General features: G+C 44.7%; 1 protein-coding gene across 3 annotated transcripts in view; it reads right to left on the bottom strand.

Annotated features, from left to right (window-relative positions):
* Nucleotides 1–17729, bottom strand: part of LOC118787664 (pleckstrin homology domain-containing family A member 7-like) — a 96477-nt gene extending 78748 nt beyond the window's left edge. For all 3 annotated transcript variants that reach the window (XM_036543215.1, XM_036543214.1, XM_036543216.1), the window contains exons 1-3: nt 17377–17729; nt 17188–17264; nt 16966–17023 (exon numbers count right to left, since the gene is read on the bottom strand). In XM_036543215.1, coding sequence (XP_036399108.1) covers nt 16966–17023; nt 17188–17264; nt 17377–17459 — 218 coding nt within the window. In that variant the 5' untranslated portion in view covers nt 17460–17729. The remainder of the gene's footprint in view (nt 1–16965; nt 17024–17187; nt 17265–17376) is intronic.
* Between the last annotated feature and the right edge of the window lie 6955 nt (nt 17730–24684).

Below are 24684 nucleotides of genomic sequence, written 5' to 3'. Positions count from 1 at the left end.
CACACAAACGCACGTATGCACGTACACACATACACACAAACAAAAATACATACACACACACGCACGCATGTGCACACGCTCACTTAAAGGCTGCAGACTTCCAGCACCTGTTCCTTATGTATATACAATCTACGACAGTTGACACAAGCAGAGGAAAATGGGTGGATATCTCATTAGGCAGAGGTCAAAAATACCATAAATCAAACCATGACAACAATGTTCACATTTAATTCAGTACGCTATATGTTCCTGAAAGACTTGTAAGAGCTATCTATCGATTAAGAGTTGAGTTACCTAATGGATTGATATTTAATAATGTCTGGATAAAATAAATAAGTAAAGAGCCTGGATTACATAGCATTAGCCACTGCCTGGAGGAGCTGCACTAATGCAGCAGACAGTCAAGGCATTTTACTGCTTGTAAAAAAAGACAGAGCCCTTTTTGTAAACCAAACCTTTCTCTCACACAAGTTCATGACTTCAAATTACCACTTACCTAGCTCCAAGCCAACAGTCAAGCCTCAGAGGCAAAAAACAAAAAAAAAGAACAAAAAAGTGGCCTAGCTTTGGTTTCCCTGTGGTTGTTTGAGCTCACAGTCAGAGAGCTCCTGGTTTACCATTACAGTATGCCTTGGAGAGCAACCTCCCTAATGGATGGGTCTTTTCTTCTGTCCTGAACCAGTCAGCGCTTGAGACTTTGTGGCGAGTCTTCGAGGTGTCGTTGTGGTCACTCTGACCCGATCCCCCGCCCGGCACCGTGACAAATCCTCAGCAAGTCTGCTGCGGAATGTCACTGGACTCGCATGCCAGCCCTCTTACCTTACGAGCCAAAAATATCCCGACAGGCCCTGTCCTCTCTGCCCGCGAAGGGAAGGAAGCGAGCCTCCCGATAAGACTTATTAAAGGCAGGGTTCGAGTCTGTCTCTGCCCCCGAGTGTTTGATGTCAATTCAGCGAGGCCTACCCTCTCTGGCCCCATATGGTGTGCAGAATGGAGTGCTGGCACCATTTCATGCTGTATAGGCACGTAGGCCCTTCTCTGTCTCCATTTCAGACTGAACTGGTGCAGTTTGTGGGAGCTGAAGGCCTGAGCTTGGATGGTACAGGTGGAAGAGTCTGTCTTCTCCTGAGCCATCCCACAGCATTAACCCACAAGAAATTGTTGAGGCTCCAACCCTATTCTCTGCTCCACATTAAAGTCTTCCTGCTTTCCTCTCTAATCCACACTTAGCGTGCAAATAGGACCCTTCTGTGCCTCTTGCCTGAGAATGTGGGTTAAGGCAGAAAGCCTGCTTGACACAAGCACATGGAAAGATCACCACGGGAACCAGCAGGGGTACCACAGGTAACCACACCAGCCTTTACCCTCTCCTTACCACAGAGACCACACCACAGACACCAACCTCAACCCTTTCCTTATCAAACAAATCCACACCTACCTGTACCAATATCACACACATCCAACCCATCTGATATTACGGCTTGTACAGAATCACATACTGGCACAGAGGTAAGAATATTTATGGAGGGTGATAAGTGCTCTGCTTCTGCTGTCTGTCCAAACAGCCCATTAAGAGTTACAATACCGCTATAGAAATGTCCATCTATTATGGCAATATAAATCTAAGAATAGACATAACCTTTAGTGAAGCAGTCTAAAACACTATTGCACTGAATAAGGTTACACACACGTTGAAGAGGGAATATAACCTAAACAAGCAGCTAACAGTGCATAAAATTCAATATTTAATCAAAAAAAGGTGATGTATAATAACACTCTTTCACATTTTCTCCATAAATACATACATACACAGAGGTATGAAACATCTTTGAGATGATGACAGCCATAACTGATAATTGATGTGAACCCTACAGGCAGAACTACACACAGCTTGATAGTGTGTGAGAAGAATGCAGTGATTACAGCAGTTGCGTGTAGGCTGAATCCCTCAGGTGGTCACTGCTGAATTCTGTTCAGTCAAGAGCTGATGTAAAAGGCTCAATAGCAGTCCCTGGTGGTTATGCTGAGTAACAGCACTCTTGGCCCAGTCTGGTATCCACACAGCTCAGGCACACATACTGTGGGGATAAGCTCAGCTGAGGGAGAGAGTCAATCAAAGGGTGAATATTACACAAAAGAGCTGACACAGCTAGAACCCCAGGCCATCCAGCCTCTTATAACAGGTTCCTCAGTGCATTACAGAAGCAAGGACCTGAGCTTAAGCCATGCACAACAAGTGTGCAATTTAGCGACATAAATTACTGTGATCGACAGAACCATAACGGTTGGTTTGGCCATTAGGCTAAGCAGTGTGTGAACTAACCCAAGCTTGTCTGTAAATCAGACCCCGCACTTCAGGAACATTCATATTCCTTTAGTGGCAGTAGCTCCAAACACTGTACCGTCCTTTAAAGTAGTCTTACAACTAAATGCTTTATATGGTTTTACTGCTTATGTTGCAGTGCACCCTTCAAAATGACATCAGTCACAATGCCATAAAAGTGGCTTGTCATACTGAATGGGTAGCATAAATGCCAGGTTAGGTATTCTGGGCACCGCACATCTCAATACAAGCACCTTAAATCTGCCAAGCAAACAATTCTGCTTTTTCCAATCTGAAAACCACTTTTTGAACGCCCTCCCTCTGACAGGTGTAAATGGGAAACTGCTAACGCAGCCCATCTCTGTAGCTGTGTATGCAAAAAAGGCAGACTTTTCTCTCCATCCTACCATGAATAAACAATACAGTGCTCACAGATGCAAAGCTAATCAAATTACACTGAGCAGAGACTTCACATTTTGGCGTGGTCGATATGTTCAGTGAATGATGCCCTGAACGAAATTGCCTTTGACCGCTTGGGTTTTGGGCTGCTTTATAGGGCAATTTATCAGATGTTCTGAAAACAATCATCTGCTTACGGGAGTAGCGACATTCAATGGCTGAACTCAACACAAACAACAGGGCCGCCCCACCCCGTGTTCCCATACAAACCAACACAGAACAATCAAAAGAGCAGAACCTTTAGCTTGGGTTCTCCTTTGAAGTTTTCTCATTGCACTTGGAAATCCTGCTCGCGCGCGCACACACACACATACACACACACACACACACACACACACACGCATTCACGCACACATTCTTCACCAGCGATAAAGCGGTGTTAGGAGGTTAACCACGGTGCAGTATGGCTTCCTGTGGCAGGATATGAAGGATATTTCAGGCTGACAGTATCCCCCTGGAGCGTTATGACATATGTACCTGCCAGGACTAATGGCACCAGAGTTTGTTCCTGGAAGCCCCGATTTACAACAACACTTTAGTTTTCTCCGCTCAAGACAAATTCTTTCACAGAAAGTTCTTCCTTCAATGGAAAAAAATGCTCGAGAGCCTCATTCCATGGAGGCCACACCACTCCCAGGGCAGAGCACAGAGTCTGCAAAAACAGCATCTGAAGCTGGGAATCAGTGGGGGTGATGCACACGGATGTGAAAAGTTCTCATGTTGTCTTTCACCAGAGCGCCGTCCAGATCAAAAGCCTTGTTAATCTGCCCTGGCCTGCCACATCTGCAGAGAACACCTCCGCAGAGCTCTCTTAATGAGGATCGCCTTTACTGCAGAAGGGCACTGCGGCATCGGCACTTCACTGCTATTCTCATTAGATACATTAACGAGAGATTAGAAGACATTAACAAGTAAAAACTGCACTCTTACCCAATGTTTCTGAATGATTCTAATGCCCCTCCAGACAAATATTAATACTTTAGTTTCTTAGAAAGCAAAACAGACCTAGTAGTTATTGAGTTATTTAATATCCTCCCTTATTGTCAATGTTACCACTTAATGGGAAAGGAACTGAGTAACCCTGCTAGTTTTTTATTCAAATTAAAGACACACAGACGTTCAAACACTATGACATGAGACTGGTGTTTGCCTTACCCCAAGATATAACATTTGGAAGATGGATTTGAAAAGGCAGGGAGAGACTTTGCAATTCAACTATGTAACGGTTTGAAGCACAGTGAAGGATGTGCCAAAGGTGTTTTTAAGTGGCTTAATTTACTTGGTATTTTACATTGCTGTGGTATTCTCATGCAGCAAAGAAAAACAATTGAGTTCTGCTTTCCTCCATAGGCAAACCCCAAGTTGCTGGGTTGTTCTTGATATTTCAGTGCTCACCTTTCATTCACAAAATACCATAGCCTGTGTGGAGATGGGGGACCCTGTCACAACGTGTAATAACGTGGACACCACCTTTTACAGTGCCCCTGTTTTACCACAAAACTCTCTTGTACTATGTGGACACCCCACAGTGGCAGAGGTCCATGAAGTTGCATTTTGGTCTTTCTGTCATGATGCTGCAATAGAGATGCACACCAATTTGAGTGGTCTATTCAGAAAGGAGAACCACAAAAGCACAGGTTGCTGTAGTAAACCTCTCAACTGGATTTTTTTTACTGTTTCTTTCCCTGAAAAATTCAATTTTCTCAGAACAGATGTTTTTTTCCCCTTTATTTTATGTGTGAATATGATAGCAAATAGCAACACCTCTACCCAGGGAATAGGAGACGCAAGATGTAACACAACGCAACAGCTTTATTTGGCCTCACACATTCCACCTCTGGGTCAATACGCATTACTTGCACAGCAAAGCCTTACTTCCACACTCACGCTCTGGCAACTTGAAATATCATTCAATGAATGATGGGTTTGCTCATCTTACCAGCACCTACCTCTTGGCTCCTGCAACGGCCTGGTGTAAGTTTGACCCGGCCGCCTCGGCTGGGACTTCCTGATCGAGGCCGGTTTTCCCCCCCTGCCCCGAGGGCAGACAGCTGCAGCGGGCGCCCATTCTGGTATGGCTGTTGCCGGGCGCTCGAGGGTGGAGCTGCTTTCTTTTCCGCCGTCTCTTGGGAGACTGTGCCATCCCGGACCGGCGCGCGTGATTACCGTAAGCGCATCTCGGAGGCAAATGTCAACGCGTTTCCCCCCCAAGGGTGCGGGGGGTTAAATATCACGGGTGGCACGGTGTGACAGATGGGGGTGCCTCCCACTGTACGGGGCTCTCAATCCTCTCTTTGTTATCCCCCCTCCTTCCCGTGCCGCTGTACCCCGGCCCCGTCATGCAGCCAACAACCCCCCCCCCCAAAAAAAAACAACATACACACAGAACAACAAAAAATGCTATGCTAATAAAATGGCACCCCCCTCAACCATCATTGTGCAGGACGCTAATGACAGTTAGGATTTTACTGCCTTGGCTCTGGCTCTGAGATTGTGTTTCAGGTTCCTTTACAGAAGAATGTGTCTGGGTTCCCAGTCTCCCTGGATATATATGACTGTGCAGTGCGTGAGATGGTGGGCAGCTATTAATCGATTTGCTTGTAAATGTTAAGAGCGAAGCTTCCACATAAATGTGCTTTGTTCCAAAGACAGTGTGTATATATCGAGTCCAGGACATTACAGCAGCAGTAAAAATGCGTTGAAAGGCCAGCAGCCCACAGGTACCACAGCGCAGGGACAAGGTTCAGCTTTCTAAAGTTTCTGAAGATTAATCGAGGGCCATCCGCTGCGCAGACGGGCAGAGGGGGCTTTGGGAGTGGGTCTGGGAGGTAAATGACTCAGCCTGCAGGTTGGGAACGTTCAGAGAGCTCCCTCCGGGCTCGGCGCATGCCGTTCGAGCCAAACAGGAAACCGCTAAGGAGTCACATCAGAGGCAAACGCCTTGCTGAAGACACATAATCTCTTTGTCCTGTGCTCATCTCAGCGAGGCGGCCAGAGCCCTGGAGAACGACGGGAAGACAGCTCCATGTTTTATTCAGCCGCCCTGATACCTCATTCCTCAGCCACGCTTACCACTGGGGCTAAGCGAGCAAATGGAAAGAGGTCCACATGCTTGTTTCAGGCCCCGGGAACACCCAGGCTCCCTCAGGTAGGATTTTCAGTAGGAGGAGCGAGGGGTCCAGCAGTGTGGGAAACTGTTTAGCCTTCTGTGCACAACAGGCAGAGTGAAAGAACACTGATATGACCCAAAGATAGGGCCTGGCACTATATCTCAGTTCCACTAAAGTGCATCAAACAAGAAAAACAGGAAAGATCACAAATGCAGCACTACTATGGGAATAATGAAAGTGAAAGAGGCAAGGAAACAGAAAATTAAATCCATTTTTGCTAACAACTGCCAGAGCAGAGTTGGAGAGCAAATGGAGAGCAAAGATGGTCTTTCGTGCATTGGGATACAGGCATGGGGTACTTGGGACAGACAGATGAGCCAAGGGGAAAATGGAAACCAAAGAGAGACGCATTTCGCCATCTTTAAAAGCGGGCGAGTGACACCTCTTTAAGGCTGCGACATTTACACATTCAATGGGACACGGAGCAATCCTGGTCGGGTCGAGGGAAGCTGCTTTTTGTACTTCACCTGAGCCAGAGGGTCACCAGCATACGCGAGAAGGAGGGGGTGCTGTAAGAGCTCACACTGGGAGGATGTCGGCTTTTCCTCTGAGATAGGGCTCCGTGCTGTGCTGCAAATGCTGCCAGATTTCTGCCGCTCTGTGGGGCTGGCTACTGCACACTCGCAACGGCTACCGAATGACTGCCAAGCTGGGCCGGCCTTAAGGCCTCTGGTAAGTGAGGGCTGAACCTGCAGAATTATGGTAAGTGAGGGCTGAGCCTTCAGAGTGTGCAAGGAGTTAGGCTTACACATGCAGGGAGTACAGCCCGAGTATGTGTGCAGTAAGGGGTAACTGCAGAGTGAAAGAGTAGTGTGTGTAGAGTATGGGCTAACCCTGTCATGTGAATGGGTTGAGTACCTATGGACCGCAGGTTAAACCTGCAAAGAATACAGCCTGAGCATGTCTACAGTAAGGGATAACCCTGCACAGCCAACAAGCAGGTAGAGCAAGTGTGTGGAGTTTGGGGTAACCCTGCAGAGCATATGGACTGAGTGCGTGTGTGGTAGCCCTGGTCAACCCACCAGTCCCCCCAGGAGCGCTCAGTCTGCCACCACATGCCTGCTCTAGAAACGATCACTCTCCCCAAACTCTCTAGCCTGTTGGCTCCACTCCCTGCAAGTTAACCCCCAAATCCCCCATGAGACATTGGGCCACGTTAGGTTCCGGTCACACCAGCAGGTAACACCCGCATAGGGAAGGCCAGACTGGTGCTGCTGAGGGGAGGGGGGATGGGGGGGTGGGGGTTTGGGCACAGCATGCCCTTCATCGCGCCTGTCATGACTTCCTCCGACACCTCTGCCTCAGACATGTCCGACACCCAATCAATCTTTCTCCGCCCCATGGTCCTTGGAAAAATACAGATCTAACCAAAGCAATCCATTACAGGAGGACCCCTAAGGGGTGAACCCTTGTAAACCCCTACATCCTTCACTGGAAGTAATTACAATTCAATTACTTCAACAGCGTCATAAGGTACTTGCTCCAAAACAGTCAGAAGCTTTGTGGGGAGTTGTCTTAAATCCTTAAAGCCAAGCTGTAATGATTTCGCTGGGTTTTAGGGGTTTCTAGGAAGGGAGCTGGTCATATGGGCACAACTGCATTCAACTCTCAGATGATTTTATCTCCTACTCCAGATAAATATGGCACAAACAATCACATCAGTAAAATCAAGTCATCCAGACAAAATAAAAACAGCTGCCGATGTTCTGAAAAGATGTTTGCAAAAAAGCTCATAATCCTGCCCCTTTTCTGACCTGGTATAATAAAACAAAAACATGTCTCTTTCACTCACTGTTCTTCAGAGATAAAAGCTGCAGCACGAGTCACACTGAAAGATTTTCTCTCTTTTATCACAAAAGACTGCTAAGCCTTTTCCCACGCAAATACAAACTCTAGGGCAATGATCACAGGCAGACAGTTGTTCAAGAGGTTGGCCGTCATTAAAAAAGACAAAGCATATTTTAATCATATTAGGCCTGTCATGTTCTTTTCATTTGGGGGTTAACAGCTTTGCCATGAAAAGTGACCCAAATTAATGCATTTTAATATATCATCAGGTAATTTTTTCAGAGAGCAACATTCTGTTGATGGTACATTGAACCAGAGGCACTCCTTCCTCAGAATGGAGGAAAAGGTCAAAAGTCACAGTGAGGGTGACCTGGGAGAGACAAAAAGACAAAAAGCTCACGCTATTTAAAAATTCTACGTGCAAAAAAAAAAAAAAAGCACATTAATCAGAGGATTTCCTCTGCGAAAATAATGCCTTATTAGTACAACCGAGAGACTAATGCTCATGGGGAATTCTGATGTCTGATCTCCACTTAAAGCCTTTAGCTTCCACGCTTCTGAAACATCTCAAGGCTAATTAACTTATTGTGCCCGGATAACAGCCTGAGCAGAGAGCAGACCAATTAGAGTGCGGAGGGAGGGGAGAGTGAAACTAAACAGGGCTGTCTTGACAAAAGACTGGAATCAAAAACTGCAAATTGATTAAGCTTCATATTTGGGGAAAGCGTAAGTACAACTGGCTGCTGGGGGTCGTAAAAGCGCTCAGACGCATTGAAAAGGAGTCTGTGTGGGAAATCTAGCACTCCCATCATCAGTACTGGGGGGGATCTCTACTCAAAAGGTAGAACGTTACTGTCCCAACAGGACACCATTGTTCCTAAATGGGATCCTCTATGCCTTTAGGGAGGTATAGAGTTTCACTTGTCCAAAGGTAGGGTGACTCTGGCTGTTCCCTTGCTTGTGTGGAGAGAACCGGGAAAACAACTTTTTACTCATTATACACCTGTAAATGTACGAGTCTGCAGAATACACACGCATCTCCGTTAACCCTTTCATTTCAGAATGAAACAAGGCCTGTCCTGCACTGATGGTTCAATCACCTGTATTCTCTCTCAGGCTTATATAAAAGAGAAGCTACCATAGAGTGAACTGAAATCCAATAACAGGGCTGACCTTTTGATATTTTCGCCAACACCACAAAATGAGACAAATCGACGGAATTACATTCAATCAAATTTCCCTTGCTGCAGCTTTATAATCCTGGCAGAAAGACGCAGAGCTGGCTCTCCGCTGAGATAGGTGGGAATGAATGTGACCACGCTGTGGCAGCGACCATAACAATCCCTTCATTGTGCCTGTCTCCCACTCTCCCAGCCGCCTCCATCACGCAAACCGGGCTGTTGTCACGGCAGCGACGTGCGCACTCCCTCCTGCCCGGACTGGCTGTGGGGTCACTGGCAAACAGCACGGCTGAGGAGAGCGCTGCTGCCCGAGTCTCGCTCACAGGTCTGCAGCTTGATTCTGGGCTGTTGTACCATCCTGTCACAGACACAAACCGCTATTCTAGCAAGCACAACTGCTAGCCCTGAAAAGCACTGCCGAGCCATCAGTCAGTCTGAGTCCCCCATATTCAAACTGCTTAGTTAATTCCAAAAAGCACCTTACTGCACTGCACTGGTTCCACAACTATAGCAGTGTGCCTGCCTCCTGGACACCCTTCTTTGCTTCCTGCACACAGCCAGCCCTCCATGAAATATTGACCAGTGGGACAGACACCTTTCACCTTGGCAGAAAACCTTAGACGTGGTCATGCAATCCTTCGGATCTTCTCCTCCGGGCTGATCTGGACAGCGGAACACGCAGCCTGGAGCTGGCAGGCAAAGGAGAGGGGCGGGGCATGATCCCAGGTGATACCACCCTAACTAGCGACTGCTTCAAACTCTGGGTGGACCAATGCTGACGTGGGATGCCATTCAACCTAGAAGAACCTGCAGCACCACGCGACAGTGATATCACGCAGTGAAACACCAACTCCATGCACTTCCTTCTTTATCCCTCAGGCAGCAGAAGGCCTGAGGGGACATCCTGTCAGTTCGAGTCTGCTATAGTGATAGAAGCTGAAACAGATTCCGCAGGCTCATTTCCTCCCCATTCGGATTTCACACGGAAACCGCCCTCAGGAGCGCGCTCCCGTACCAACCCCCCACCCCTCCTGTTTTCCTCTTCGGCGTCACAGCGGGTGAGTCTCCACACGGCATGCGGCCGCGTTCGCCGGGGCTAATCTGGATTAGAGCGCAACACTCGGTGCAAATTCCCGGCACACATAAACGGCGATGCCGGCTCGCACGTGTGTTTCTAAGGGGCTTGTACGATTACATCAATTTATTACCCGATCCCACCCCCCGCCCCGTTTCCTACATGTTAATTAGCGGAGTGCAGTGGGGGCCTATCGGGTCGGCTTAGTATTCAGCTCAGTCAGCCCTCACCTCTGCCAGCACACAGGGGAGTAACAGAAATAGCTCATACCTTCCCGCTCGACAGAAAATCTGATAAAGATGCAATCTGCAGCAATCCACTGCAAAATACTTTGTCCTCACCTTTTGCAGACAAAATAACATTATCCTCAGCACAAATAAAACTGTCCCCTGAGGACTGTAATTTAGAGGGAAAGCATTCAAAGTATTCACTCTGACTTCAAGGACTAGCCAAGCCTTTCTCCCGTTTTCCCAGCAGTTAAAACATAAAATATTCAAGTTTATACAGTTGATGTGTTGTGGAGCAAAAGCTAGGCTGATTTATTTCACTGAGTGAAAGCAGACGCTGAATACAAAGCAACCCCCTCTCTTCCACAGAGTATGACATTTTGAAGTACAGAAATGAATATCCCTGCAAAAAAATGCGCTCATGCTAATGTAATCTACAGTACCAATATTTATCACTGCATCGTTGAAACTGTCAAGCACATGATTCAACCGCCATAGTGGTTAATGTTTAAAGAGCGATAATGTTTACCATAGTTAAGAAACCAGAACACTTCAGTATCGCAGGACTACTTCCTTTTGCTAACAGCTGTGACCTCAACGTTCTGCGCACAAGAGCACCATAGCGATATAGAGCGTGTTTCCACTCCCACACAACATGACATAAGTCACACTCAACAGAGGGCAGCTCAGTGAAGTGAAAACTCCTCAGTGCATTGGAGATGCTGTCAAATCTTCTTTTGTCACGCTGCAGTGATCTACAGATTCCATATTTAAAAATAAATGTGTGAAATATGAGATCCTTCAGGCAAACATGATATGAATTCCTTATCTTTGTGAGGTTTATTGGTGGTAAGAGCTAGCTAGGCACGATAGCTTGGCCACACCTACAAGTAACAGCCTCAGCTGTCACCTTGAGTAACTTACTATAGGCAGTGACAAAAACTCAAATTCAACAGTGGAGATAAGTGTATAATACACGTGTTTGGAAAACATTTTAAAACTGCTGAACTGCTTACAAAGCAACGTTAATGCATGTCAAGGGTAATCTTACTGTACTGCATCCATGGTCCCACATATTCACAGTAACCATGGCAGTGATAAACCTTCACCCATACAGAGCCATATGTTTAACCTCCAGTTGCTGCATTCAGAGATAGCACTGGTTCGGTTCCAGCATTTGTTCCTGGCTTCCTAGACCTCTGCAGCATCTTCGTTTGCTATTGGGCTCACAAACTAACAAAGAGACAATGTGTGCTGGCTGGACGCAAGATCAAAACAGGAACCTCCGAGTCATTTAGGGCAACAGTTAAGTGATTTATTCCGCAGCTCTGACATTTAGGCCTTAATACATCTGCGAGCCGCTCTGTTGTGGTGCAGCGCCTGTGTACTCAGTACAATGCTGCCCTTCATGCGCACCGCCTATAAAAGTGTCAGCTGCAGCCAATTCCCAAAATCATTTTCATTGACCTTTAAAAAGCCCACCCTTACAACGCCAGCATCCTGTTCTTCCTTTTTTAGCAGTCACCAGGCCGGCCTAATGGGGTCCTAGTGCCACTGGCTGGCCAAGTAAATTAATCCCAAGCAAAGCCTCACCATTAAAATGCAAAGCAGAGAGCAGGACTCTTAAGTGCCCTACAGTCACTGCACTTAATTTAATGCGGTCGCACAGGGAGGGACCACGGCAATAGTGTGCACTCATGCTTGTGCTTCTCACAGGTGAACGTGTTACCTGCCGATATATGTGCTATATATGGTTCATATGCCGATATATGCTTTTGACACCTGACTATGGGGTCTTACGGGCAGTGTCTCAGGTCAACACTCCCTAATATGCTCCATGCTCAGTGCTGCATGGCACCCTGTCATAATGTTCTGTGCTCTTGGTCTCTTGTAATCGTAAATCTGGACCCACAGCACCAGGACAGCTTGTCTCTCCTTCACAGTATGCTCCGGTCACTGTGATAACATGCTCTTTGCCCTCACTACCTACAGCATGATTTACCATTATAGAACGATGTCTGTCCCCAGAACAGACAGTGTGCTCTGGCATGAGAACATGGCATTCTTTGAAACAGGGACCCACACTTTCCTCTTTCTGGCAGTAGGACACATGGCCACAAAATCTTTGAATGTATTTATCGTGAGGGTGGAAAATATTGTGTACGTTAGGGATCCAGTTTAGTTCAGTGAACCTGAACAGCAGCGAAGCAGAGAGAGTTTTCTGATGCAGACATGATGATCATGGGTGTTCATTCCTTCTTGATTATCTAAAAATGTGATATTAGTACATTTCTCATGATACTCAATTGTTATACATATCAAGAACTAAACAATATCCCCAGACACTAATTATAATGGCACAGTTAATGCAGCCTCTGAATTTTCTTTACAGAAGTACTATTTAACTGTATGTTTTTCTCCATGCTTAGTGCAATCTTCACAGGTATCCATATGATGGATGTGTATGAAATGGGATGGGGACGTTATGGCCATTATCTTAAGCAGACTGTTGCTTAAGTGAAGCAGAGGTCTATAGGCCTGGAGGAACATGATACACATCAAATCCTCTCCAAACATCTCATGTCAGTCCTTAATGCATTCCACTACCTCCATTCATTCATGCATTTTGGGGCGCAGAAGGTGGGAATGATTTTCGACACCGAGTCAGAAAGTGCATACATACCCCTGTCCTGGTCCCGTACCCTTTCAGACCCTGTTTATTCATGGTTGAGAATGTCGCTATCGGATCACAGAAATCCAATCATCTTTTCCCAGCTCGCTCTCTCTGGCCCGCCTGGGCATTCCTTCCATACTCCCGCCACAAAGGGGGGTGCGATTGGGTTTCAGCTTCTGTTCACAGCACAGACCTCCACCGATCGCCTACAGAACACCCTCAACAGCGAACAGAAAAAAAAGCATAGGATTTTTTCCCCCCCTCACACATATTGCACTGGCCCAGAGGTGGCATGAATTGATTTCAGAGGCGATCTCTGTGCCCATAGGAAATACCCATCTGAGATGTGGGGCTTAGGTGACAGAGAGGTTCACGGTCTCACAGACTTGTGTATTCTTGTCCAAATAATCAGGCACGCTCTCATGAGGAGATGAGAACAGGGGTGTCACAATCATGCGAGAGTGACACACACATTCCAAGCTCAGTTAGAATGAGCGACAGGTACCAACACTTTGCTGTTAATGACAGCATACACGCTATTTACTATGCATTTAAGATAAGCGGGCTTGAGTGCCTCGAGGGCAAAAACACTAATAGGCCACATCCACCTATAGAGGGCCACCAGTCAAGTTGACAAACATGACATTATTTGCTTAGCAGACACAGATTATGCAGGTCAATTTACACAGTTCAAATTTTACACGTTATCCACACATACAGCTAGATATTTACTGAAGCAACTGAAGATAGGTACTTTTCTTAAGGATACAACAGTAGTTCCCCACCTGGGAATTGAACCCATAACCTTTGAAGCTTAGAGAGAAGCTACCATTCCTCTTTATGGGTTTTGCCTGAGTGATCCCTCACCTGAGACTGCGATGCAATTACCGGAGACACAACGTCGCCTTTCCGGCTGACTGATCTAACTCAATACAACTGATCCAGTCTGTATCATCACCAGCGCTATGCCCTGGACATAGCATTTTTAGTCATGAACTGAAGGATGTTTAAAATGCACTTGAGCCAGAATGTCCTCCTGTCCAGAATCAACACTATATCTAGTATGTTTATTTTATCTGGTACATTTACTTTTACTATATACACAAAGGGGGAAATCCACAAGGAGGAAATGCCCTCAATGCCTTAAACTGTGGCTTAAATGTGGCTCAAAATCACAGTCTAAGCTCACAAACTATTTCACCCTCAGATTACTTCCACTCAGACTCACTCACCCATAGAACACTGTACTCACACTTCCTCACCCACAGAGTACTGTGATCACAGAGCACTGGACTTGCACTCACCCACAGAGCACACTCATGCTCACTCTGTGTTCATTAATGCATTGAGCATTTGTGTTGGAACTCTGTAGCATGCACTCCTCTGCATATTGGGTGGCCAGTTATAGGCAGGAATGCATCAGCCCTGGATCCTGTTCAGCAGCAGAGTGTCGCTCAGCTAGGGGAAGTAGCGAGCAGGTTAGGAGCACAGGGCGCCATCTTTAGCACCCGCTACAGCGATTACTGCAGGTGGGTGGAGTCAGAGTGATGCAACTACATTGATTCTGTCTGCCTTCATTACCATTAGCAACTGAGTGTGACCAGATATTCAAGTTCAGCCCAGCACACAGAGAGAACACAGACTGACATTCATTCTTCGTGTGGAAACAGTCAGCACCCAGTCTTGTCCAGTTTTTAAGACCGACAAACATGAAACAGATCACGCGATCCTGTTGTTTTGAACGTGTTCCATCATGCAGCAAGACAGACATGCTAGCCCTTCCCCTCACATGTAGGACACAGCACGCAGAGGGGGATCGGGATCCAGTATAACAGAGTGGGCGCTGAGCGTGAGCGGAATTTCAATGGGAAAGATTCTACTGTTCCTGTGGGTTTCGCCATTCACTGCTTCAATTACGCTGGCAAAAAAGAGTAAAGTAATTGCTAATGGTGCTCTTTTGTGGGGCACCAGCATACAATATTGATTGGCAGCTCCTGTAATTACATTACCCCTTTTGGCCGCCTGACCCCACGGTACAGGCTTAAAAAACGTCATATGAAGATGGCTGAACTGCTGTAATGGACCCTTCCAGGGAGATAAGAGACACTTCCGTGTGCAATGTCATTGCATACGAGGACCGGGTGGTCAAACACTCCAGAAGAAGCACGAGGTTCTGTACTCTCCGCTCATTATTAAAGCTAGACAGAGAGGGACACCAAAGATATTCTACACTATGACCAAATATCCAGTTCCTACATTCCTCCCATCCATATTACTTCCTTATCTGAAAAGTAACAGGAGGTTTTGGTGCAGTCTGTAATGCTATGCTACGTATAAATGTTCTGTTATAGACAGTGCCCTTTATTAAATAGTGTTTATAACAAGACAGCAAATCTTAACATTGTTTCAGCAGTGTCAGAGATACGACTTCTATTTTGAAGAACAGGGCCTTGAATATCTGGTCCACATACAGTAGAACATCTGTAGGGAAATGGTGCCCTCTCTGTGCCGATCTGGGGTAGGAAAGACCCCATTTCAGTGCAGTGTGACTTACTGTGATGTGTAAAGCTGGTCCGTTACAGCCACAACACACTGTGAATCCATCAAAGCCATGTTAGGCTACATTCTTTTCATTCAGTTCCTATATCTATCTATCAGGGTCCAAACCACACAGCAAAAGCCAGCATCATAGGGATAGGCTGAAACTTTGAATAAGCACGTTGCAGAAGCCTGACTGGTGTACTGTGTCACTTTTACCACAGATATTTAATCTCGTGCTATGCAAAACATAGGAAAAACACTAGTTTGTGAACAAAGTGATGCCACAGTTTCTCTGCAGGCCATCAGAAATGTCTGACTCAATAACAAATACAACAAAAAGTGGCAGCATTTGGAATTTGTCCACTATGTATTTATCACACCGTTTCATTCAAGAAGGTAGTTCTGAGTCAAAATAAACAATACAGGCAAGACTTTACACTGAGCACAGAGTAATATTTCTAGTCAAAATTCACTTTTTCTTTTTTAATTCTGCTTGCCAGGTTGCAGTTCAAATCTTTAAATGCAACTCAGAGAATCAAAATAAGGTGAAATTCTCTCTCAAACTCCCAAATGACCTTAAACAAGCTGTAAACTACAGCCTTCAATGCCCAATGGCTTAGCCCTAGAGAGGCATTATCTGACACACCTCTCACAGTTTAGAGCTTAGAGTTCCCAAATTCTCCAACACTGTGCCAATTGGCATTGGTATCTTTCCATAAACCACAATACCACTTTTTTTCAAACAACATCAGACAGAAGTCAATGGAAGTCCACACCGGGGTAGGGGGACTATTTGTATTTGTCTTTGCAGAAAAGCTAGTACATTTTAGAATGCTGTCCATTACTCACACTGAAAAACATAAACATTTGTTGTAAAACATACCACATCTGTCATATGTCACTGCTTGGACGTTACACACTATGTTATACAAGGTAGCAACGAACATTTGCCGATTTATCTTATCTGTAATCTGGAAAGTGCACAAATTCAAAACAAATACAACAGAAAAACTGGCAGTGTGTGGGAATAACTAGAAAGACGATCAAACTGTCGAAATGAGAACTGTCCAGCCCAAGTTTTCACTGAAGCAGACTATCAACAACCGCTTAGACACAGTAAAAGTTGCCACAGTCCCAAATGAAAGCAATATAAAACTTCAGTTCCTAACCAACCAGATGCGTGCGAGCGGTCAGACTGCGTCTAACAACTGCAGACTTTGGACCATAATTCTAACAGCAAGCTAAGTAGCCCACTGATTAAATGAACAGCGCGCAACATGCCTGCTCCTTCGTGTAAAAATGTTATTGACGCGAAAGAGAGCTTGGTGGGTTAATTAAAAGATAACCCTAAATCTAACCTACATTAATACGTCTTCGGTGACTCACTATAGCTACGTACATGCGCCACCAGCATTTCGCTGACAACCCGCTGCGGAGTGGAACCCGTGCCAATTGTTTGTGGAATGTCAATTCCTCGCAACTCACACAATGCAACCAAGAACAGAAAGTGATGTCCAGAGTACTTACTCTATGAAGTAGCTTGCCCCCTCTTCTGTAAATCCTTCTTCCCATCCCCGTGGCAAATCTACAGCGGAATATACAACAAAAAAAAACATGTGAATAGTATAGCCATAAAGACCATTCCCGAAAACTTCCGAACCCTCTACTCCACTAAAATACAGGGAAAAGTAACGTTACCTAAAGTAATTAATATTGATTTAGATGAATGCTCTGTACTAACTACGCTACCTGAACGTATCATATGCCCAGAGTTGACAGGTTCACCAGTGCGGGGATGGAGCCAAGTAGTGCTGTGAGTTTCATCACTGAAAGAGAAACAAAACACCTGTTACCGAGCAAAGAAACGCAAAAAAATTCCGTCAAAGCTGCGCCAGTAGTGATCGCACTCGAAACATCGAGGGTAAGGTGCGCGCTCACTTTATGAAAAACACTCTGCCGTCCTTGCAGACTCCGTAAGACCAGTGATCAGGTAGAGTGTCCCGCCCGAGCGGAGCCGCCATGATCCCGGTTTGAAGTACTATTTCATTCTCCGCTCCGTGTAGTCTCCAGGGAATCAGACATAGTGCAATGATCGCCACCAGGACTGCATTGCTTTTAAAGGGGAAGACCAAACTTGGAGAAAGTGCAGCGCGTCTTTGTCCCGTTCTTTAGCCGACAGAAAATAGTAAACTTAGATGCTTCGTGATGAAAGTATCGGTACAGAATGTAGTCATAATCAAGTGTAATAAAGTAAAGCTCCCCGTCGATATTTCGATACCAAGTACTGGGAATTACTCCAACAATAGAGCATTTGGAATGCGTTGGGTGGATTTCGGTATTAACGCCCTCTAACCTGAAAAGGCCAACATTCCAAAACTACCAGCGTTCATTTCACACGCACATTCCAACACTCTCACGAAAGGAAACTGAACTGTAATTTAGAAGCGCAATACAACACTAATGCTCTTTATTTATAGCTGTTGCAAACTGCAGTTAGGCTGTTAAATATGCTATGGAAATTCAAAACGGGACAAGATCTCAGAGGTGATGTGTGCAATACAAAGATGTCCTTGTTGTGGACGCTTGCAAATGAGTATTAAACGTGAGATTTGTGGAAGCGTTTTAGTGTTATAAATATGTCGTGGCAATAATAATTGCATTATTAAACGTGTATGTTCTCACGAAAAATGTACATAAAGAAGTACACAAAGTGAATGCCACCAATCGAACCCTACCTATGATAAATATGAGATGAGCATAGACAGGTGAATTGAAAGAACCCGTACGCCAGCGGAGGCGGTAGAGAGTATATGAGTTTTGGTGCAAAGACGACCCTGAATACTCGATGCCGTAAAACATAAAGCGCCTGCACATGTCAGTAGCTCACAGACGTTCTCTCACAGTCAGTGTTCATAACTTGCTGATTGCCTTGTTAAAAGACCTTTCAGCAATAGACACCATTTCATTTGTTTAGCTAGGATGCGTGAAGCAACACACAGCAAAACTGTTAGAGGAGTAACTGGTTACTATTAATAATGCCTTCATTTCACACCCCAGCTGGGGAAATGACAAAGTCAGGGGGCTGAGAGAAATACAGTGGCCCAGGGCATGTGCCCCTATATACACTCAGAGGAACATCAATCACTGTGGACAGATACTGACAGGCTGACACGCAGAGGATTTGTCAAAATGGAAACAAAAAACAGAATCCTCTGAAACAAAAACTGCAGATCCCCTCAAACATAAATCAGTTACATCACTGCTGTTTTAACAGAAAATAATCTGCATTTGTTAGCCTGTTGCTTTTGTATAGTCACTATATATGTTGTTGATGCTGATGCATCTAAAATAATGCGTAATACACAAAAATTAAATGTCTCAAAATGAATGTTCAGTAAGAGTGGCATAAACTGGGGGTACTCATATGATAGTGATTTCCTTGGACTTTTAAACACGAGCTGAGATCCCAAAGTGTCTTTGCTTCATCTTATCGTTGAAACATGTCACATGACACACTTGCTTCCTGTCAGTGTTCTGCTAGCATCAGTTTCCATGACAGCTGCCCCTGGCCTGACAGCACATCTAAAAAAAAAACATTCCCAAAAACACCAAAACTGGTCCACACAGCCATTTCTGCTTTTAGCAAGATGTAATGTGTCCCAAACTGCACTGTGCTGCATTTATAGACAGCTCTTGCACCATGTCTTGACTGCAAGAGCCAGACAAACATGTGCAAGCATGTATCCACAGGCAGCACGGCACGTCTTGTATATACCGCTGAGGTGAACAAAGCACTAGATGTAATTATAGAGAGCAGTTTATGTTGGACAGTCTGTCCTGGGACATGAGAAATGCCATGGAATATGGGAATAAACAGTGCTGTTTTTTGGACAGGCTGCCTCCCCATTCATTGGGGGAGGGGGGGGGGGGCTGTGATACTCGGCGTGTGATACTCTGGTCTCAGAGGAGCCACTATCTCTGTCTTTCTTTGACATGTTCAGACAGGGTCGTGAGCCGCTGGGCTTCAGTGGGCATTCTGAGTGACTGCAAGTGCAACTAGAGAAACTCCTAATTACCCTATTTACAGGCCAGCCGAAACAGCTGTGGCAGCTCCAAAGAAAAACAAAAAAATAAAAACACATTTGATGTGTCACACAGTTGATCATATGTATATTAAGAATGTAATGTAATGTTCACTATAGGGGCATCAGAAGCAATTTGACATGTTGTATCAACACAGGACCAGTAGTAGGATTTACCCAGAATTCTATCACAAGAACATGTCTTACCCACCTGTGTTTAAAGTGTGCCCCTGTGTGCATCCGAACAGTGAATTCTGCTGCAGTGGAGAGCTTTGTAAAGAAAGAATGATACTTATGGGGAAAAACAACTCCTTAACTTTCTACACTGGTAAATATGCGGGATGGAGGATAAAAGGATTTGGCAAAAGGGTCACATCCATCACATCACATTCACAGTGATAGGGAGGATAATGCTGAGGCTGTGAGTGTGTGTGTGGGCTATATCTGCCAGCTTCTCATACCCGCTGGGCCAGCAGCTAGACCCAAAGGACAGAATCTCCTGACCTGAGACATGATGAGCATTACAATAATGCTTACACTGCATCAGACAGATCTGCCCAATTTCTTGAAGCCATCTATAAATCGAATGCAGGGCAGGCAGCATAGCTCAGAGTCAAGGCATATTTTCATAAGTGCAAGAGGAAAGATGGTATATCATGGACAGCTAAAGGAAAAAAAAAACGTTACTTTCTCATCCTTGGCCCACTCTCTCCCACTCCTTTACGACACACTTAATACACTTTTCCAACAGCCATTTGCATTTTTATGGCCCACAGAATTCAGTATGACAGCACTTTTCTCCTCTCTGAATTAATGCAGTGTTTCAGGCTATTTGATTTTTCAGTACAATGCAACCCTTTTATATGCGCTCTTTAACTGTTTAACACAACATCTCCCAAGGGGTCCTACACTGCAAAATCAGCTGCTGTGTATAAATTGTATATCAATACAAAATGGCTTGTGTTTGTGTGTTTGAGTGTGAGTGTGTGCGTGTGTGTGTGTGTGTGCGTGTGTGTGAGAGAGAGAGAGAGAGAGAGAGATAGTGTTGGGGGTTGGATGATGTTATCACTCTCTCTTCCTAAAAAAAACATTGCATTTAACCTGCTTTTAACATCAAACACCTAACCTTGTCCTAAAAAAATAAAGGACCTTGAACTGTCCCCCACAGATTTGGTGCAGCAGTTCTCCATAAAGGTGTGTTGAGACTGTGAACTTCTTCAAACATGCACGCATAACTGTCGCAGCAGTTTTCTTCTGAAGGCCTTTCATCTGACACTCCATGTGGATTTCACAGGAAGTATTACCAGGATTATTTACAAGCCAGAGACAGTGCAAACACCATCACAACCTGACAGTACTTCATTGACTTACAGCCTCTTGATATCTGATCTTCACCACCCACTGGGGTTTATCTGACATACAAGCCTCTTCAAACATACTTAACTAGTGTGAGAGAGAATTCACATTCTTGTGAAGGAAAACAATCTTTACACCTGACATGCCACAAGGGAGGGAACAGGAAGTATTTCCAGGATTATTTACCATCCAGAGATAGCATAAGCAGTTTAAACTGGAAGTTCAGCATTTACCACAACCTCCTGATATGTAATTCACAACACCCACCAGGGTTTATCTGACATACCACAATGCATTGCTTTTTCAATCTCCACTTTGATTTTTTGCTGCTGAGGGAATGGAGTGTTTTGTAATTTATCTTCCAAGGATGCTGTTTTATTGATGATTATCAATTCCCCCAGCATACTCTCTATCCACTGTAACAAAGAAAGCAATTAAAGGCCTTTTTTCTCTCCATTAGTGAAATCTGAACCGTTAGAGGAATAAATACAGAACAAAAAATGCTCCATTGGTAGGACCCACAGAGCGGAACAGCGATTTGAATATGTGACCTCCTCAATATGATTAATCAAAGAGGCATATCTATCTTACCTGAATGACCTTTAAATTAATCTGATTTCAGCTATTGCTAATTAGTGCCAGAAATCTGAGTCATGTCCTAAGTATATGGAACGCATGGCTGAACATGTCAGATCTCCCCTTACAGTTTTCTGCCTTGCGATGCACTGTGAACATCATGTACCACTACCTCCCGCACATGTTAACCTGTCACTCTGCATGCAGAGCTAGAATTATTTTCAAAGAGACGGCATGGACTGAACCATGTTAAAAAATTCTTGAAGGGTCTGGGTACTTTTGACACAACGGATCCACTTGTACCAGCCAAATCCTATCTCCAGCCATCATGAGAAAAAAGGTAAAACTGGTCAGGGCCAAAGCATGTGGCAGAATCTATCTACAGTGGCTTAAAACTGCTGCTGAAATCAAAGTTACGTCTGGACAGCTTCAGAGCTAGATATCCGGTTAATACCCTTGGTCTCATCAGTCCAACACTAGAGTAGGTGGATTCTGAACTTTGATCATTCTGACTGTAGAATTAACCTTGGCTACGGTCAGGAAACAAATTTTAATAACAATTAATAATCATAATTTGTTTAAATGTTTTTTTAACACACATCATTGATTCTGTTAACCAAGAAAATCATTTTTATTCAGTTATGTATTTGGTTCTTTTATCTTTTTATTAGTCTCCACTCTGGCCTCATTATGAAGAGGTATCAACTCACATTCCGCAAGGTTTTATAGAAATGCCAGGAGACAATTCCCAAGGCAGTGAACACTTCAAATGAATTCAACCCCGCCCCCCCCCCCCCCCTTCTTTTACTTGTGTACTGAACATACTTTTGTAGCTCTCCTCCAATCACAATTTCCTTTGAGACAACAGCCATGCTGATTTCATCTCTGAATTTGGTCAACATGTGTCTTTGACAAAATACATAGATGCCCGTTTTTATTTTTTTCAACACGAGTGTACATTTTTCATAGATGTCAGTGACTGCTGAAGTCGAAACAGCTGAAAAAGTACCCATTTCATTTATAAGTGAGTTAAAAGTTAAGGACAAATGACGATTTAATCCGAGGTTGACTCCATCAGCCTAAGAGTATGAGGTTCAAAAACTACTCACAAGGAGTATGCCAGCCTGCTGGATATGTACACCACATCAAGGCTTTTTTCTCAACTTGGATCGCTGCCCCTCCAACACCAGGGGTTCACGAGGCAGCAAGGTGACTCAGCCTTGTCTGCCTGACACTGATGGAGAGGCTGTAACAGCCGAATCTCTGCAGGGGTAGATAAAGCCAGGCTGAACCACACATGGTCATTTGGGATCACCTCCCTCCCACTCTCTGCCTCTAATCAGAGGAGTCAGGCAGTCAGCTATAGCACCCTGAGGCACAGATAAACGAGTCCGACTCAGAGACCCATGGCAGTTTCTCCCACTAAGGTCCAGACTAAAATAGAGCTACCATCTCCCTCTCTTTCTCTCGATCTTCTTGAACACACACACACACACACACACACACACACACACACACACTCCGTCTTTTTTCATTACAAGTTTCCCCATTGTCTGTTATGTAAATGCAGAGTAAATAATGCATGCCTCTGCCCCCTGAAACCGCTTGCATAACAATGAAATCAGCAGGCAGACTAAGAAAAACTTTTTCCCTCCATTTCTGCTTAATTAGATATTCAGCAGTCGCATGGAGACTTTGGCAAATCAAATGCACCGTATCTGTCAAACGGCCTTTAGCATTTGGACAACACAATTCTCTCCAGTTTTCCCAATGCCATCACTGAAAATATCCAAAGACATCCACCAGGGTAGTAATTGGTGCTCTCCATAATTGGACATTAGGGTAGTGCAGAGATTTAGTATGCGCAGCCTAAATAATTCAAGCCCGGCCAGTGTGTCAGCTCTGACATGGCACTGAACAGTATCGTCAGGCCAAGAAAAGACATGGCATGCTATGAAACAAATTAAATACAAGGGCTTTGCATAATTAACCATTAATTTGCTCGACAGAGTCGCCAGGCGACCTCCTTTTAACTCCTGCTCCTGGTTTCTGCAGAGGGGAAAGACAGCCCCAGCTCCATTAATGAGATGCTGTCTCTGTGCATAATTAAACAGAGGGGATGTGAAAGACGCATTAAAAGGGAGGGTTTGGGCCGTGCAGGTCTTTCGTGTGGAACTGTTCTCAAGAGCCGTGTTCAGGTCTTGCAGAGGCACCTTCATTTATCCATTCTTTCGGGCCATCAGTTCTAAATTTACATAATATAATTTCATTTATCTTCCTTGACTCTGTGCCAGGTACAAAGGCTCCATTCAAGTTTATCTACCGCCGCTGAGGGCTGGAAACACACCCTTTCGCTGGACACAATTCAGGCCACTGCAACTTGGTTTCCATGGCACCCACGAGTAACAAAAGCAACAGCAACAGTATCTTAGATTGTGTACCTTTTACTTTCAGGAAAGTTACTTTAAACATTTAAAGTTTATTACATTATCTTAAATAATTTTGATTGCGATTGTCAGTTTTAGAAGTATTTTGTGTGTGGTATATTTATTCAGACAAGTAACTAAAAACCCCAATATTAGTGAAATACTGCCCCCTTGTGGTAAAATTCTCTCATGACAATTATATTCACTTTTCAAGAAAAAAACCTTAATGATATACATTAAATAATGCAATCTAAAGACTAAGAATAATTTGTGGCATGCTAAAAATAATTGAACATAGACATCTATAGACCACATTAGTAGTAATGTTGATTCATGCCATTTTTTCTAATTACAATGGACCCTCAGGATTATTCCCCTGGAGATTGGATGGGGCCCTGACCACCAGCTGCCACCCACAGGTGGTGAGCGAACATATCTTGTGTTTGAAATTGCTATGTTCAATTTCTTCACTGTGTAAATGGCAATTTGAAGAGGACCAATTAGGCCTCACTGAAACTGATGCACTTACTGAATAGACCCAACCAAAAATTCAAAATTAGCATTAAACCCATTTCCAATCATTTCATTACTGTCATTTAGTAGACACACGTACCCCGAGTAATTTACAATTTTATCCATTCATAGTGTTAAATATTTACTGAGGCAACTGTCCCTTAAGTACGTTTCCCAAGGGTACAGCTGCAGTAGCCCAGTGGGGAATTGAAGCAGCAATGAGGCCAGTTTCAGTTAGGAGGCCTGCTCCTTTCCTCTACACCACACTGCTGCCAACTTTCATTTTATTTCGA

The sequence above is a fragment of the Megalops cyprinoides genome, chromosome 13 (genome assembly GCF_013368585.1).
Source record: "Megalops cyprinoides isolate fMegCyp1 chromosome 13, fMegCyp1.pri, whole genome shotgun sequence".
In the NCBI taxonomy this organism is placed as follows: domain Eukaryota; kingdom Metazoa; phylum Chordata; class Actinopteri; order Elopiformes; family Megalopidae; genus Megalops; species Megalops cyprinoides.
Note: the sequence above shows the minus strand (reverse complement) of the source record. Positions and strands in the feature narration are given on the sequence as shown.